The sequence below is a fragment of the Abrus precatorius genome, unplaced genomic scaffold, assembly GCF_003935025.1.
Source record: "Abrus precatorius isolate BTA unplaced genomic scaffold, Abrus_2018 Scaffold10, whole genome shotgun sequence".
Classification (NCBI taxonomy): Eukaryota; Viridiplantae; Streptophyta; class Magnoliopsida; order Fabales; family Fabaceae; genus Abrus; species Abrus precatorius.
In genome coordinates this window covers 6,978,953-6,992,826 of record NW_020874292.1, presented here as the reverse complement: position 1 = coordinate 6,992,826, position 13,874 = coordinate 6,978,953, and the positions used below count along the sequence as shown (strand labels likewise).

At 35.9% G+C, this 13,874-nt stretch overlaps 2 protein-coding genes across 6 annotated transcripts; both read right to left on the bottom strand.

Moving 5' to 3' along the window:
* Nucleotides 1-48: 48 nt before the first annotated feature.
* Nucleotides 49-7,963, bottom strand: LOC113853025 (microtubule-associated protein 1B-like). Of its 5 annotated transcripts, XM_027483457.1 has the most exons (12): nucleotides 7,527-7,738; nucleotides 7,274-7,362; nucleotides 6,686-6,758; nucleotides 5,288-5,473; nucleotides 5,089-5,200; nucleotides 4,983-5,016; nucleotides 4,299-4,339; nucleotides 4,117-4,151; nucleotides 3,879-4,031; nucleotides 1,224-3,718; nucleotides 631-705; nucleotides 49-508 (listed from the first exon to the last, which is right to left on the bottom strand). In XM_027483457.1, the coding sequence occupies exons 3-12, from the start codon at nucleotides 6,754-6,756 to the stop codon at nucleotides 441-443; spliced, it is 3,270 nt and encodes a 1,089-aa protein (XP_027339258.1). In that variant the 5' UTR covers nucleotides 6,757-6,758; nucleotides 7,274-7,362; nucleotides 7,527-7,738; the 3' UTR covers nucleotides 49-440. The 5 variants fall into 5 exon arrangements, with proteins under 5 accessions (XP_027339258.1, XP_027339256.1, XP_027339259.1 ...); XM_027483455.1 differs by lacking the exon at nucleotides 7,274-7,362 and having other exon boundaries at nucleotides 6,686-6,793; nucleotides 7,527-7,963; XM_027483458.1 differs by lacking the exon at nucleotides 7,274-7,362 and having other exon boundaries at nucleotides 7,527-7,763.
* A 1,500-nt stretch (nucleotides 7,964-9,463) lies between these two features.
* Nucleotides 9,464-13,481, bottom strand: LOC113872975. The gene is made up of 8 exons (XM_027510901.1): nucleotides 12,968-13,481; nucleotides 12,139-12,286; nucleotides 11,894-12,044; nucleotides 11,581-11,706; nucleotides 11,404-11,484; nucleotides 11,000-11,192; nucleotides 10,655-10,925; nucleotides 9,464-10,326 (listed from the first exon to the last, which is right to left on the bottom strand). Exons 1-8 carry the CDS (start codon nucleotides 13,163-13,165, stop codon nucleotides 10,055-10,057), a joined length of 1,440 nt encoding a protein of 479 aa, XP_027366702.1. The 5' UTR covers nucleotides 13,166-13,481; the 3' UTR covers nucleotides 9,464-10,054.
* Between the last annotated feature and the right edge of the window lie 393 nt (nucleotides 13,482-13,874).

Genomic DNA, 13,874 nt, shown 5'->3' with positions numbered 1-13,874 from the left:
TGTCTATTTTTTATCCACGTAAAGATGTCAAGTCTCTTCGGGACTTCCCTATAAGGGTCACGGATATAAGCTATGAACATTAAAATAGAAAAAGCAAAAGATCTACAATTCAGCTATCTACAGTAATAAATATTTCGTTGCACTGTAGCACCATACGATGAAATGAACGATTGGGAAAACATTACAAGAAGGAATCCAGCTATAGGAAAATTTCCCAGGGAACGCCAGATATGAATTATACCTTTTGGGTAATGTGTAGAAGTAGCGTGACCCAATTTAATGAATTTACAGCGTTCCACCTACTCCCCCTTGATAACTTACAACACCAATGCACTGAAATGCAATTAGCAGGAGAAAAAAGGGAGAACTCCATGCTAAACCTGACATGAACATGAACAGGTCCGGAGGTGATGGCTAAGTTATGGCAGTTTCCCATAGCATCAATGAAACTTTGACTCAGAGGGCTTACTTCCCCTAAAAGCTGAAAGAGAAAAGAATGACCTTGACGCTGGAACATAAACATGCACAAGAAAACAAGGAATTAATAAGCATCACCTACTTGTGAGAAACGAAAATGTACAATTCCATGGCATAAAGGAGCACTCAAATATGAACAAGTCTTAGACTGACCTCTTGCGGTTGAACCAGCACCTGAATCACGTCCACCTTGCATCTTGCGAGAACCCTTGTCATCATCTCTGCTTGCTGCGTGGCAAAAATCTATAAATGATAAGAATATCGACATGGAAACAAAAAAGAACAGCTTACTAATTTCCAATCAGTGAAGAAACATAAACGATAACATTGCATAATCTTTTTTACTTTCAGTTCCTATTAAGTTCCCAGTACCCAAGAGTGCTATAGTAAGGAATTTTTGCTTAACAAAGATGTGCCCCAAATAACTGAATCACAGAAACTTCCAGCTAATATTAAGCACCAAATAATAAAGCATAGCTGGTTAACTACGATACAACTATTGAGGCTATGCTGGCAAGAGTTTCACCCAAGATAGATAAAGATGAGGAAAGCATCTAATGTTTGGAATTTCAATATGTTAGGAGAAGAAATAATATTAAGAGAAAGGTGATAATAACATTCACAGATTCCAAAATTTATGGCAATGCAATCAGGTTTGAATGAGAGATCGAGAAATGAAATTAAAACAGAAAGGCAACAATGAGAGAAGAGCAAAGCAGAGGGAAATGAACTAAGTTCACTAGTACCTAAATTTCTTTCATATCCTTCATGTACTGAACTTTTCGGTTGTCCATAACTTTTCACATTGAGTGCAGCCTTTTTCAGTAGATTGTCCGCATTCCTTTTATTAGAATTTTTAAATTCCTCAGCATCATCCTCTCCTTCAGAAAAAACGGATGGGCTAGACCAACCAGTGGAACCTGTATCACCTTTGCTCTTCCGAGCAAATTTCAAGAGTCTTTTAAAACCTTTGGGTGCATCTTTTTGGTATATCATGGCAGGAGGATTCTCAGCATTTCCCCACTCACCAGTGTCAGGTTCACTACTTTCTTCTTGAAGCATCTGAGACAGAGAATGGCGAACCCGAGGACTAGCTGATCCTGCTGGAGCAGCATTGGCTAAAGATACAGATTGAAATGTGCTATCCTCCGGTGGCTTGGGCACTTCCAGATCCTCTTCTGTTTCCACCCAGGCAGAAGGTGATATGGTTGATTCTTCTTCATTCCTTATATTTAAGGAAGACTCTTCTATGTATGCTAAGACATTACCATCAGTGGGATTTTGGTCTACGGTTTCTGTCTCATCACATTGCAAGTGCTTATTTATCTGAGGGTCTGGTTCTGTGGCAGCATTCTGATTACTAGGTGTCATTCTATCCCCATCTGAATGCTGACTGACCACGTCAGAAGCATTGACAACCAACTCACTTTCTTGATCTTCAATAAGATCTTCACTGTCTCCATGAGATTTATCCATCTTAGGAGGACTCTTTTTCTTGTTAAGATTAGTAGTTCCATGTGCCATCCGAGAACCTTTACGTAGAAAAGGTTTTGATTCCAGTGGCACTACACTGCTTTTCTTGGTTCCCCTGTTACCCAAACTAGTCTTAGAAGGGACAGAGGCTTCTTCAGAAGCTGTCATCACTTTGGCTTTGACTGCCTTGCTCTTGTTTGGGACAGCTGACTGCTGCTTCTCATTCGTGCTTTTGAGGCTCCTGGCACTACTGGTCTGAGTTTCTTTCTCATTTCTGATTCGTGGCTGAGATTTTTCCCTTTGGGTGCTCTGTTGGGGAACAGATGTTGTTGATACTGGCTTCCTCCGTGTTGGGGTGCTGTTAGCAGATGAAATTCCACCACGAGCTTGAGCAGGGGATGTCCCAGCAGCCCTTGGCGAAGGTGTTGCTGACCAAGACTTACGTGTAGCAGGCATTGGTGATGTTCTAGATGTTGTCTTTTTGGTAACAAAGGGTTTAGAGGTTTCCTTTGGGGAACTTGCAGGTTGAATTGAATTTCTAAGAGATTTCTGGGGCAACCTTGTAGAACTTTTTTTACTTGCACTCACATTTTTGGACATTTCAGTCTTCTTCTTATCAAGTAGCTGCTGCATTTCCCGAAATTGTGCTTCCTTTTCTACTTGTTTTCCAGTCTTCACCCCTTGAAGTTTTGCATCCCTTTTCTCCTTATAATGATCATAAGACCCTCCTCTCTGCTCAAATGAAATATTCTGGTTTCTGCTGGGCTGGGATTTCCCAAATATAACAGGCTTGCTTTCAACCATTTTTTTAAGAATTTGGTTGAACTCTTCTTGCTTTCGTTGATTCCACTCTGCTGATGCTGCTAATTTTTTGATAACTTCATCCTTTACTTTTGGATCAGTTTCATCTGAATTATCTACAGAATAAGAACTTATGTTTTCTGGTCTTTCTGGTTTTGCATCATGATCAATGGTCTCATTATTATCATAACTATCAGAAATAAAATCAGACACCACTCCTACTTCTGAATTTTTAGGAACCTCATTATGTACCACATCATTAGAAATCACTGGAACAGGATCTTCGGTAACATGTTCTGGCTGGTCTTGAACAGAGGTTTCCCCCATACCTGCACTCCATCTTCTCAAAACAGATTTATTTGTACCGACAGAAACATCTGTTAATGACTTCCTCTTTTGAATATCTGCAGTTTGATCCCACTGTTTGCTTTCAAAAAGACTTATTGCATCTTGTACAGTTATCCTCCTTACATCAATTTCTGGCTTCTTATAGGGTTGATCAGATACTTCCCCTTCACAATCATGTTCAGCAGCATCCCTATATGACATTGGCCTCTCTCTGGCAGGAAAATAATTGAGATTGAGACTCTTGATAGTTATTGCAGCAGCTCTGCGGGGCCCAGTTCTTCCTATTTGGATCCTTCGCATTGGGGATGCTGATCTTCTAGGTGTTGCCGATCTTACCAGAGAACGGCTTCTCTCAGCAGATGTTTGATCTTCATCGCTTGAGTTAGAAGATTCCCCACTTTCTGTTGAACTGTGCCTCTCAATTTGAGCAACTCTAGCTGGTGAAACACCATACTTAACTGGGGCATCTGTATGTAATGCCTTTGAAATTCGCAGGTTTTTAACATCCTTGTTTGCTTCATCTTTTGTCACATCACAAGTGTGTGAGGTTGTTTCACTGCTCAGGGAAATAACATCCTGGCTCTTCCGGTTTAGTTCTATAAACTTGCACAAAGAATGCCTGACAGAACATTAACACAATGCATAGAACTGGGTTAGCAGCTTAGCAATGCTTTTGGAATGAGAGAAAAGACAAAAAATACAAGTGCAATCTAGTATTTGCAAGTATGCATTCAGAGGGACAATGAACATATAACTATATAAATCTGTCTGAAACATACTCTATATCAGTAGCACCAAATTGTTGAGAAAATTTTGCTAAATAGGTCAGATCTTCAGGGGAGCATGTAGCACCGGTGACATTGTTAAGAGTTTCAGCTAACTTGTCGCTCAAAGCTGTGAGTCTTAGATCCATTGCTCGTAACAATTCATTCCTGGGAGCAAATTTTAAGAAAGCTTAATAGTGGATCAAGCCAATCTATATTGTCTTAATGTAATGTAATGGTCACAAGAACATACTTTGAAGCATCAGATGATACATTGTTAACTTCAGGCTGTTCATTTGCAATCAATAGTTAGTAGAAATATAATGTAATGTAATCAAGAAAAAACCAGATAATTGACTGGGTTTATTTATTGGTGATAGTGTCAATGAATTTGTAAAATGAACCCACTCTAAAGCATTGGAGAAAAGAAATTACTTTGGAGGTTGCTGCTTCACCATATGAGCTACAGTTTCCATCTGTCAAAAGTAGGAAATACAATGAAAACCAATAGAAATTATGGAGAACAATAGTATCTTGTGTAAGAGTCAAGAAAGTTATTAATGGGCAAAAAATACATTATCGTATAAAAGATATCAGAAACCTAACAGACACCTAGCCATCAACTCTTCCATACAATTGATAGGATAATATGGAGTAGGCTGTTTGATGTATTTAGAGAATGTTAAGTATGACCATTTAATTTGGATAAAATATTTTACCAACTTCAGGCATTTTAGTAGGACTGAGGAGGAAAAATTATATCATAATTAGCTATCTATGCAGTTCTTATTTTGCTTGAGCAAATGTTTATACTTTTAAGAATTCCTCATAGCACCAGCACCACTACATACAACTAGAATTTGCTTGGCATTAAAGGAAAAGCAGCTACTAGATCTTGAGTAGAAAGATCAAGACAAAAGATTATTCAAGCTCCCATGATGGTTGACAAATTCAATTATAAGACATTTTAAACCAAGGCTGTCTCATTACTTCCTTGTTTTCAGCCAATCCCTGTAAGGCCTCTTTTATCAGAATATAGAGAAAACAAAAAGATCCCATCAGTTGGTGGTAGCAGACAAGAATCAAGAACCAAATCATATAGAATTTAGTGAAGATTACCGCTTTCCACACTTTCAAGATGATCTTGATGATCCTGATTTCAGAAAAAATATCAATCAGAAACTATATACATTTAGTATTGATTTATTGAAAGACAGAATATCACCTTCCCATATAAAGAAATATGAAATTTCTTTGAATCCTCCAACTGAGACATCTCATCCAGGATAGTATTGATGAAATTTATGGAATCTGGTGAAGAAACAATATGCAGGAACCTAAGAGGTAAAATGATATTAGAGTTGGTACGAAGGTCCTATGAGTAAATGCCAAGGAAGAATAGAGTTCCACTTGTTGATAAAAACCTTTTAAAAGTTGGTTTTGAAAACCATTCAGCACCATGTAGATTTTCAGGCAATTTAAGATCAAAGTTTGCATCAAATCCTCTAGCATACAAATCATTTATCGCAGGTAAATGAGGCAACAAATGTTCCAAATCTCCAGCTGCCACTTTCTCAGATTGTTTCCCCTTACAGACAAATGCCTCATACCTATTCCACCACCATGCAGAGGAATGTGTAAGTATCCAGAAAAAACAAAATGTATAACATTCATATGGAGCACAGTTCAACATAAACTACTCATTGCACAAATGAATCTCCTGAAGGAAGAAATACCTAGCAAATAAAACCATAATAACACTAATAGAGTACATAAACATAACAGCAATATGATATATAAGTAGAACAATCCTCCTTCAAAGTTGTCAGCACATGTCATGTCAAACAGCAACCACACTAGTATTAAGACAACTTTAAATTCATTACATTCATTGATCAGATTTCATAACCTTTTCTTTAGAAAAAAAAATGCATTATAAATTTTTAAAAAAGTACAAAATGATGATATAATCTATTATTAAGATTTAAAAGGGAAAATTATCCTCATTTTATTTTATAGGTTTCTTTTAACCTCAGTAAAAACAATACACCCTTCAGCTCTTTTTATTGGACTTCTTTAAAGATTTAGTCCTTAATATAGAACCTTTTACAAAGTTTTAGAAGTATTTATCATTTTTTACATATGTGTACTTCATAAATATTGAACCTTTCTAACTTCTAAATAATTAATCTGATAATAGAACTTGACTTTAAATAATAAAGGCAAACTTGAAATGCTGTAATTTTTCAAAAGCCAATGCATTAACTAATTCCAACAACTTCTCTTAATCTATATGATTTAGATGAAGGTGTCTTATAAATAAAATTGGAGGGAGAAAAACACTTCCGAATGACGGGGTTGGTGCTAGAGGTCAAACTAAAATGAGGAGTTTTGCTGGGATATTTCGTTTGTAAGGATTCGAATTGGAATCTGCACGCAATAGATTCAGACTGAGAAACTTTTTAAAGGACATCAGAATTCTTTCTTTTTTCTTCAAATCTTTGTATATAGTCAACAACGGAAATACACAAAATAGACTAATAATATTTCCTCAAATTTCTTAATTTTTTCCAAGTTTTAATTCAGTGGTCACAGTCAGCAATTAAAGCACGTGCTTTAAATTATTAATTTAATTTTTTTCGCTGGAGATAAAAGAAAAACTATTACAAAGAGAGGAGAAAAAGAAGAATTAAAAGGGGGCCAATAAATTCTTTCAAACAAGTTTATAAAATAATGCTAAAATAAGTTCGTGTGATAAATTGTTACAAAATGGGAACACCATGTGAGGCGCAAGTATAACTTAACATAGCATCAGTGCTAACCTGTTATGGTTAGGAAATATCCGAATTGAAGCACAATCCAAAGAAGCAGCAGTATCTATAGCATCCTCCATTCCTAATATGTTAAATGAAAAACAAAGGACCTTGAACCTGAAACGAAAATAGTACATAGGCAAAATACATGCTCAATGCCATTCTGAATTTATCCAATACTCTTCTCATTAAACAAATGGAACCGAAAGAACCAATCAACAACCATCATATCCGTGCAACTATAACATGTTTCATTATCGAATACAAAATCATACACAATGAATGCAGGGAAGTTACGCAACAGGCTAAATGTAGAACAAAGGTCGACGAAGACATAGAATGCATTTCATAATGTAGACAGAAAATTTTCTAAAATAATCATACAAAATGTTTTTTCATATATGAATTTCAGATTATCAGCAAGCTCTCTTCTAGGTTACATAATTACTATTAGCAAAAAATAAAAACAAAAACTAGGAAAACCACAGAAATGCTCGTTTCTGGAAAACGAAAAAAGGAACAATAAACGGCAAAAAGAAACAAACAAAGGAAAAAAAATAGAGGAAAGTTCTGAAAGATAAAACGACGAGAAATTACAACAAAAATTAATATCCAGATCACCGGAGAAAAAGGAATAGCTAGATATGCGTGCATTGAAGTCAGATCTAGCACGCCACCTACAATCTCTATCAAAAACAAAAACCAAAGATAGTAAATCTCAGAAAAAGTAAATAGTAATGGAGCAGACAAAGGAGCAAATCTTGGATTCTTCAAAAATGGCGAAAGCGAAGAAGCAAAGAAAACCAGTGGCAAAAAGAGAGAATAAGCGAAATGCGTTAAAAACTCTTACCTCTCGCCTCGTCTAACTATTTGAGATCTGAAAATGAGTTTCGCTGTTTATGTCAGACAGAAAGAGAAAGAAATCTTCGAAACAGTGTAGTGAAACTGAGAGTAAGAGAGTGAGAGTAAGGCGAAGTTGCATCCAATTTGAATCTGTGAGATGAGCAATGAGTGATGAGGGAGGAATGTAAGAAGAAAGACAAAGTGAGGTGTGTTGTGGTCCGCGAAGGTAACTAAACTAATGCTCAACACGTTACTCCATTACTCCACCAAAATATGCTTTCTTCATCCACGCGTGCTTCTCACGCTCTCTACCTCTTATTTCTTTTCCTTCTCTCGAAGTAAAAAATAAAATAAAACAACTTTGCTTTATTTATTATTATTATTATAATATTGAGAGCGTTGGTCTGGGTTGGGTGCTACTACTTGGGTGTGTTATCTTGCATTGATTGATGAGAATGAGAAGGAATGGATTTGGTTGTGGAGTAATTTAAGTATTTGTGCGTTAAATTTGAACAGGTAGGTAGGCAAATCAAGTGTGACAAAGATTGGGTTGAGAAATGAGAATAAACGACGACTCTCACCGTAACCAAATGCATAACACGCGTGCATTTGGGGTTTCCACATCCACACATATGCACGTTCCTCGTCAAATTTGAAATTTGTATCTACTCTCATAAGATAACTTGTCTATTGTCGGTAATTTACGTGAGTGCATCGTGCATGACCCTCAACTTCAACAAAATAAATGCTTCTATATATTTTGGTACAAATCCCTCTACATATTTTGTTTGTCTCCTCGTCTCCTCGTTATTTAAAAAAAGGGTACCTTCTTTAAGAAATGGACAAATAGCAAAAATGTTTTCCCCTATTTATTTATTTACACTGGAATTGGTTACTTTATTGTACGGTGGATAATTATTAAGACTTTAAACTATTATTAAGTTATTTAAAATTTATATGTAATTTTAAATAGATTCACTGAAATAATTTTCTCTATTAAATACACTCGCAACTTTGATTGAACGAGATAAGAACAAAGCAAGGCAATAATTGAATTAAGAAATCATGTCCTAATTTTCGTACATGTAATATAAACCTCGATTAGGAATTTAGGATCGGCTTAGATGACAAACCACTGCATAAAGCGCAGGGACCACACCCAAGATCTAAATCATATCAAGTTTTCTTCACCAAGAGAGAGAAAAGTGTACCGATTCTAATAAATATATATATATATATATATATATATATAAAACGAGTATACTGATTAATTTAGCAAAAGAAAAGAAGTTAAGAGTTAGATTTACCCCCTGTTTGGTTTTGTAGAAAGAAAATGTGAATAAAGAAATTTAAATTTTGAATTAAAGGAAAATGGGGAAAAATCAATTTTTTATTTTAAAATTTGACTTTCACCTCTTCTTTCTCATCATTTTTTCTTCAATCCAACAAAAAAAATATTATTATTTGTACTTTTTTTATTTAGTTTCCTATCAGCCAAACAAAACATAACTTTGGCAAGTATAAATTCAATGGATCTAACCGTAATTTTTTGTACTTCATAAATAACTTGATCAAAATTTAGATAATCCTCAACAAAAATGCTAAATGATCCAAATTTGTGCTGCACAAGGTCTACCATAATTTCTTTCAAGTTAACCTCATTTTCTCCCTTATGTTAATTATTTATTTCACCAGTACAAGCTCGTTTGTTCCTCCAAAATTTGTACTAATTTTTTTTCCCACAAAACAGCGTGGCTCAAACTTCTATTTGCTGATGTAAGACTTGAATCCTCGTAACATTTGTACAATAACATTAGTAAAATTAATGTACAAGCTACACTTTGGTATGTCACTTCCTATCAAATGTAGCTCCTTCGCACGAAACGGGGCCATAACAAGGTTGATTCCATTTCATCCCAAACCAACCGCTTAGTGAAAGTGGAAGGCAAAGTTTGTGTGTCAGCTTTTGCCGAGACTAGATGGTAGCTGGCAGAAAAGAAGCCATAGGTAAAGTGGGATAGAATAGAACAAAAAAGTGAATTGATTGGAGTGGCAGAAACTTGGGAAGGAAAGGTTGGCAAATCGTAAAGCTAACACTCTACTGATAATTGATTACTTTTGTACCTTCACCACTTATTTGGCATCCCGGCCCTCACAATCCATGTGATGTGCAAACGAATTATCCACAATATGCCACAAGGGGCAAAAGGAGAAAAAGTAAGAGATGGGCAGGGAAGAGAGTTGGCACTATGCACATATTTCACTCCATCGAAGCCGCTCCATTAATGTAAAATATAGATTACAGCAGAAGCTACACCTGGCGAGTGACCAGCATAGAATATGACTTCATACAAATCTGTTACAACTACAGAACACACTCGCCTAAGGCGTAGATGACAAGAAAAAAAAATGAATGATACAAGACCACTTATGGTTACAGCCCTCGAAAGTTTTCATTGCATACCAGGACAATCATCGTACCCATTAAGAAAAGCCAATAATAAACACAGGGCAACAGTAAAGTCGGACAATATATCAGTTAGACCAGACATGAACTAGACCATGCCTATTGCCTGTATAGATCTCATTGCGCTCTTCGTCATAGAAGAGAGCAGTAATATCTTCCAAGGCTTCTGCAACTGTGCTTCTCATTTTGGAGGCATGCTTTCGCTTCCTTGAATTACAACAACTGCTACCAGAAGAATTGTCACTGCAACTGCAATTATTCTCCGTTGGAAAGCTGTTGCTTGCTCTTATTTTGGCAAGACACTTGCCAGTTAAAATGTTGCTGACATTGATGGAACCAGCTGCATAAAAGAAACAAAAACCATCAGTAATGCACCTTTGAAGATATATGCTCCATGGAAAAATATATAGATTGAACAAAGACACATTCCAAACTATTTATTTGCTATGATTTGCCATCATACCTTATGTTTTAACATATAAAAGTAACATGTAATACAATTAGCTAAATCAACTCAGGTCTGATGATCATCCTACAAGTATCAAAAAACATCTCTCCCTTTGTACCTTCCATCACAAGGTGCATTACCAAGGGAAAATTACCAAGTGGAGAAACAGGGAAAAAGAATACAAAAGTGGAGAAACAGGGAAAAAGAATACAAAAAGTACCATTTCCTTCAGACAATGAATCATCAGAATCAGCTTTACAGTAGGATATGATAAGATCCTGGTCACTGGTTATATATATATTGTTTGTATTGCAGTCAGGATGCCACAAGAGGTGATCCTCAAAAGAAGTTACAAGCTCTCCACGGAAGTTCCACACAGCCACAGTCCGATTTCGAAATGTTAGGAATAATTGGTTCTCATACAGAAAGATAAATGCAGATGGTGTCATAAATTCACTTCTGCTAACTTCTGTTAGCTCAAAAGTCCGCACCTAAAATTAATTAAAAGTCATATAAATGCATGTAGAACCATGTAAACAAAGCATGCAAATGAGAAATTACTTACATCAAGAATTTGGAGGTTCTCATTCTCTTGCTTGACAAGTAGCTTTTCATTAAACTGTTCAATAAAATCCACCTTCTTATTCCGATAAAGAAGATGGTTGAATGACTTCAAAACAGTACCATCTTCTATTGAAAGGATTTTAAGTGACACGTAGCTACTTGCTTTGGCATAAATCAACAGCATGATTCCCGGACTAATCAAAAGAAATCAAGCAAGAGAAAAGTAGTGTGAATAAAGTAGGACACCAAAGAAACTACAAAATGTATAGAAACTGATATATTCATAAGAATTTAAGATCTAAAGGGATATAATTTCAGAAACTTGTGGCATGACCAGAGACCATCACATCTATGGTAGTGTTTTATAAAAGTGAAAGTAAATACAAGCACACCAAGAAAAATAACCTGATCTTAATCTCTTGGACATTCTTATCAGAAATGGAGTACAGCATCGTGTAGTTCTTCAGGTCAAATACCTTGTATATGCTACAGGATTAAAGAGAAAGACTCTATCACTATCAAGAAGCCTTGATATATTACATATATCCTCATGCAAAAGTATCAGAACAGTAATATATTTACCTATCTTGGGCAGAGTACGTTAGTACCTTCCCATTTACATCATCAAACTCTACAAAACCTGGCCACTTCAGAGATTCGGATTCAAAAAGAGCAAAGCCAGCATCTGGTTTAGCCCTCCTTATGTATCTGAGAACAACACAAAATCTTAGCATAGAACACAACTCCTCAAACATGGACATGCAACTACTGCTATTTACTTCTTTTCTTTTAGTTATTGTGCTTTGTCTTGCGCAATTTCTGTTTTCGCTATCTTTCTTTTCTGAGCATGGGATGAATGGGTAGGAGCTATAACACAACAAAGAGTTATACATACTCAATCCTTGTGCTTCTGCATTTCAAAGAACTGTAACTGTCTGAAGCATATACAGAAACTGTGATAAGGGAGTCATTATTTTTGTTATAAAACAGACTTCTTATAACTTCATCCGGACTGACATTCAAAAAACATATCCTTTGATTGGTCTCTGCATCAAAGTTGAAACATGTCAATATACAATATATCCATTTTATGTATCAAATAAAATTAAACAACATACAAATACCAGGAACTAATACCACCTCGGCTAAATGCTGCACAAACACCAGATTGTGCAAGGGCAAAAACAATATCTCGTGCTGCTACAATCTCAATAATCTTTGATCTTTTTCTCAGAAACGGCAATACTACAGATGAAGGACCTTTTGGATCATGTGTATCATATTCTTCCTACAAATAAATCCATCAAGCAATCACAACAAGTTCAGAGAAATGGGCATACATATAGCAAAGCACACACCTCACTATCAAAACAGGAGCAACAGTAGACTCTTAAACATCAATGATTTTAAAATAGAACAGGTATTATATTCAACAAAAGAAACAGTGGCTTAAAATCTTGCATTACACACAAGTATGGGGATTGATTCAGACAAAAATACCGCACCACTTTTCTGTTCCTATTGTCCCATGTCGTTTCATGCTGAAGTATGAAAATACAAGCATGCAGAAAGCTTAGAATAGTTGTCTAGTATCGAAAATAGAAACATACATATAGAATACACTCAGAGTTCCAGAAACTAACACAACCTTTATGATAAGCACAGGCTATAGGGTCATTCTGTATCCAAGAATCACAAAGCAAAACAGAATGCTTCGTTCCATCCAAAATTTGCAGGCCCTAAGCTCTATGCTAAGATAATAACAAACAAAACTAGATTCTATTAATTCGTTTAAGCATCATAACTTCAAAGTTATGATCACGGCACCATACAAAACTAACACACATATTTCCAGTTCGATCCAACCAGAAATTTTGAAAACTTACGACTCACCAGCCCTAACAAAATATTCTAATTCACGGATAGAGGATTCGCAAACGAGCTTTTGAAAAAGTTAGGGAAATAGAACCTGCAAACGAATATTCCGGAATCTCTCTTGAGCATCGCTCATGGTGAAAGCGCGATCACGCTTGGAGCTGATTTCACGCCTTTGAAGTTTCTTCACGCTGTTGACGAAGCCATCCACTGCGCGCGGTCTCTTCTTAGCAACGACCCTGCGGCCGCAGCAAGGTCGAGGGCTCACCGTAATTCTTCTCCCCCCTTCCATTTCTTCAAACTACGAGCTCCCTCAGCTCAATCCATCAGAGCCAACCCTAAAATCTTTGCTCCAAAGAAAATAGGGTTTTATGAATCAGTGACAGTGGGAAGTAGAAGTGGTTGAGTACTGTGTGAGTGACAGTGAAGAGATGAATAAGAAGAAGAGTGGAGTCCACAATTGAATGGGCGTCGATCCCGTTTCAAATTTCCGAATTCCGAATCTGACTCTCACTCTGTCCGGAATAATTTAAATAAGATAATTCCTACTCGTACTCTGTCTTAAACACCACTTTTTTTTTACACATTTTCTAATTATAATTATTTTTCTATTCGTATATTTCTGAATTGAGATAAACATTTTGCTGTAATAACTTATCCGGCAAGGCCCAAAGGGATGCCCCGAGATCCAAATTATAATTCCAAGCCTTGATTTTAATTCAACAGTTTTAAAATGTAACTTATGTTGTTTTAGTTCGCTTACAATAATTAATTTCTTCTAAGTGTTAGAGTAAAATGTTATTTAATCTTTGTTGAATATAAGATATCTTAAGTGATAAAAATCTGTATATGATGAAGTTTGAATATAAGATATCTTATTAAATAAATCAGTATCACAACATAAATGTAATAGAATCTTACATGCTTAATCAACTGAATTCATATGTATTTTAATAGTTTGAGAGTGAAAATGTTAAACTTAAAATGAAGTCCCACTAAAT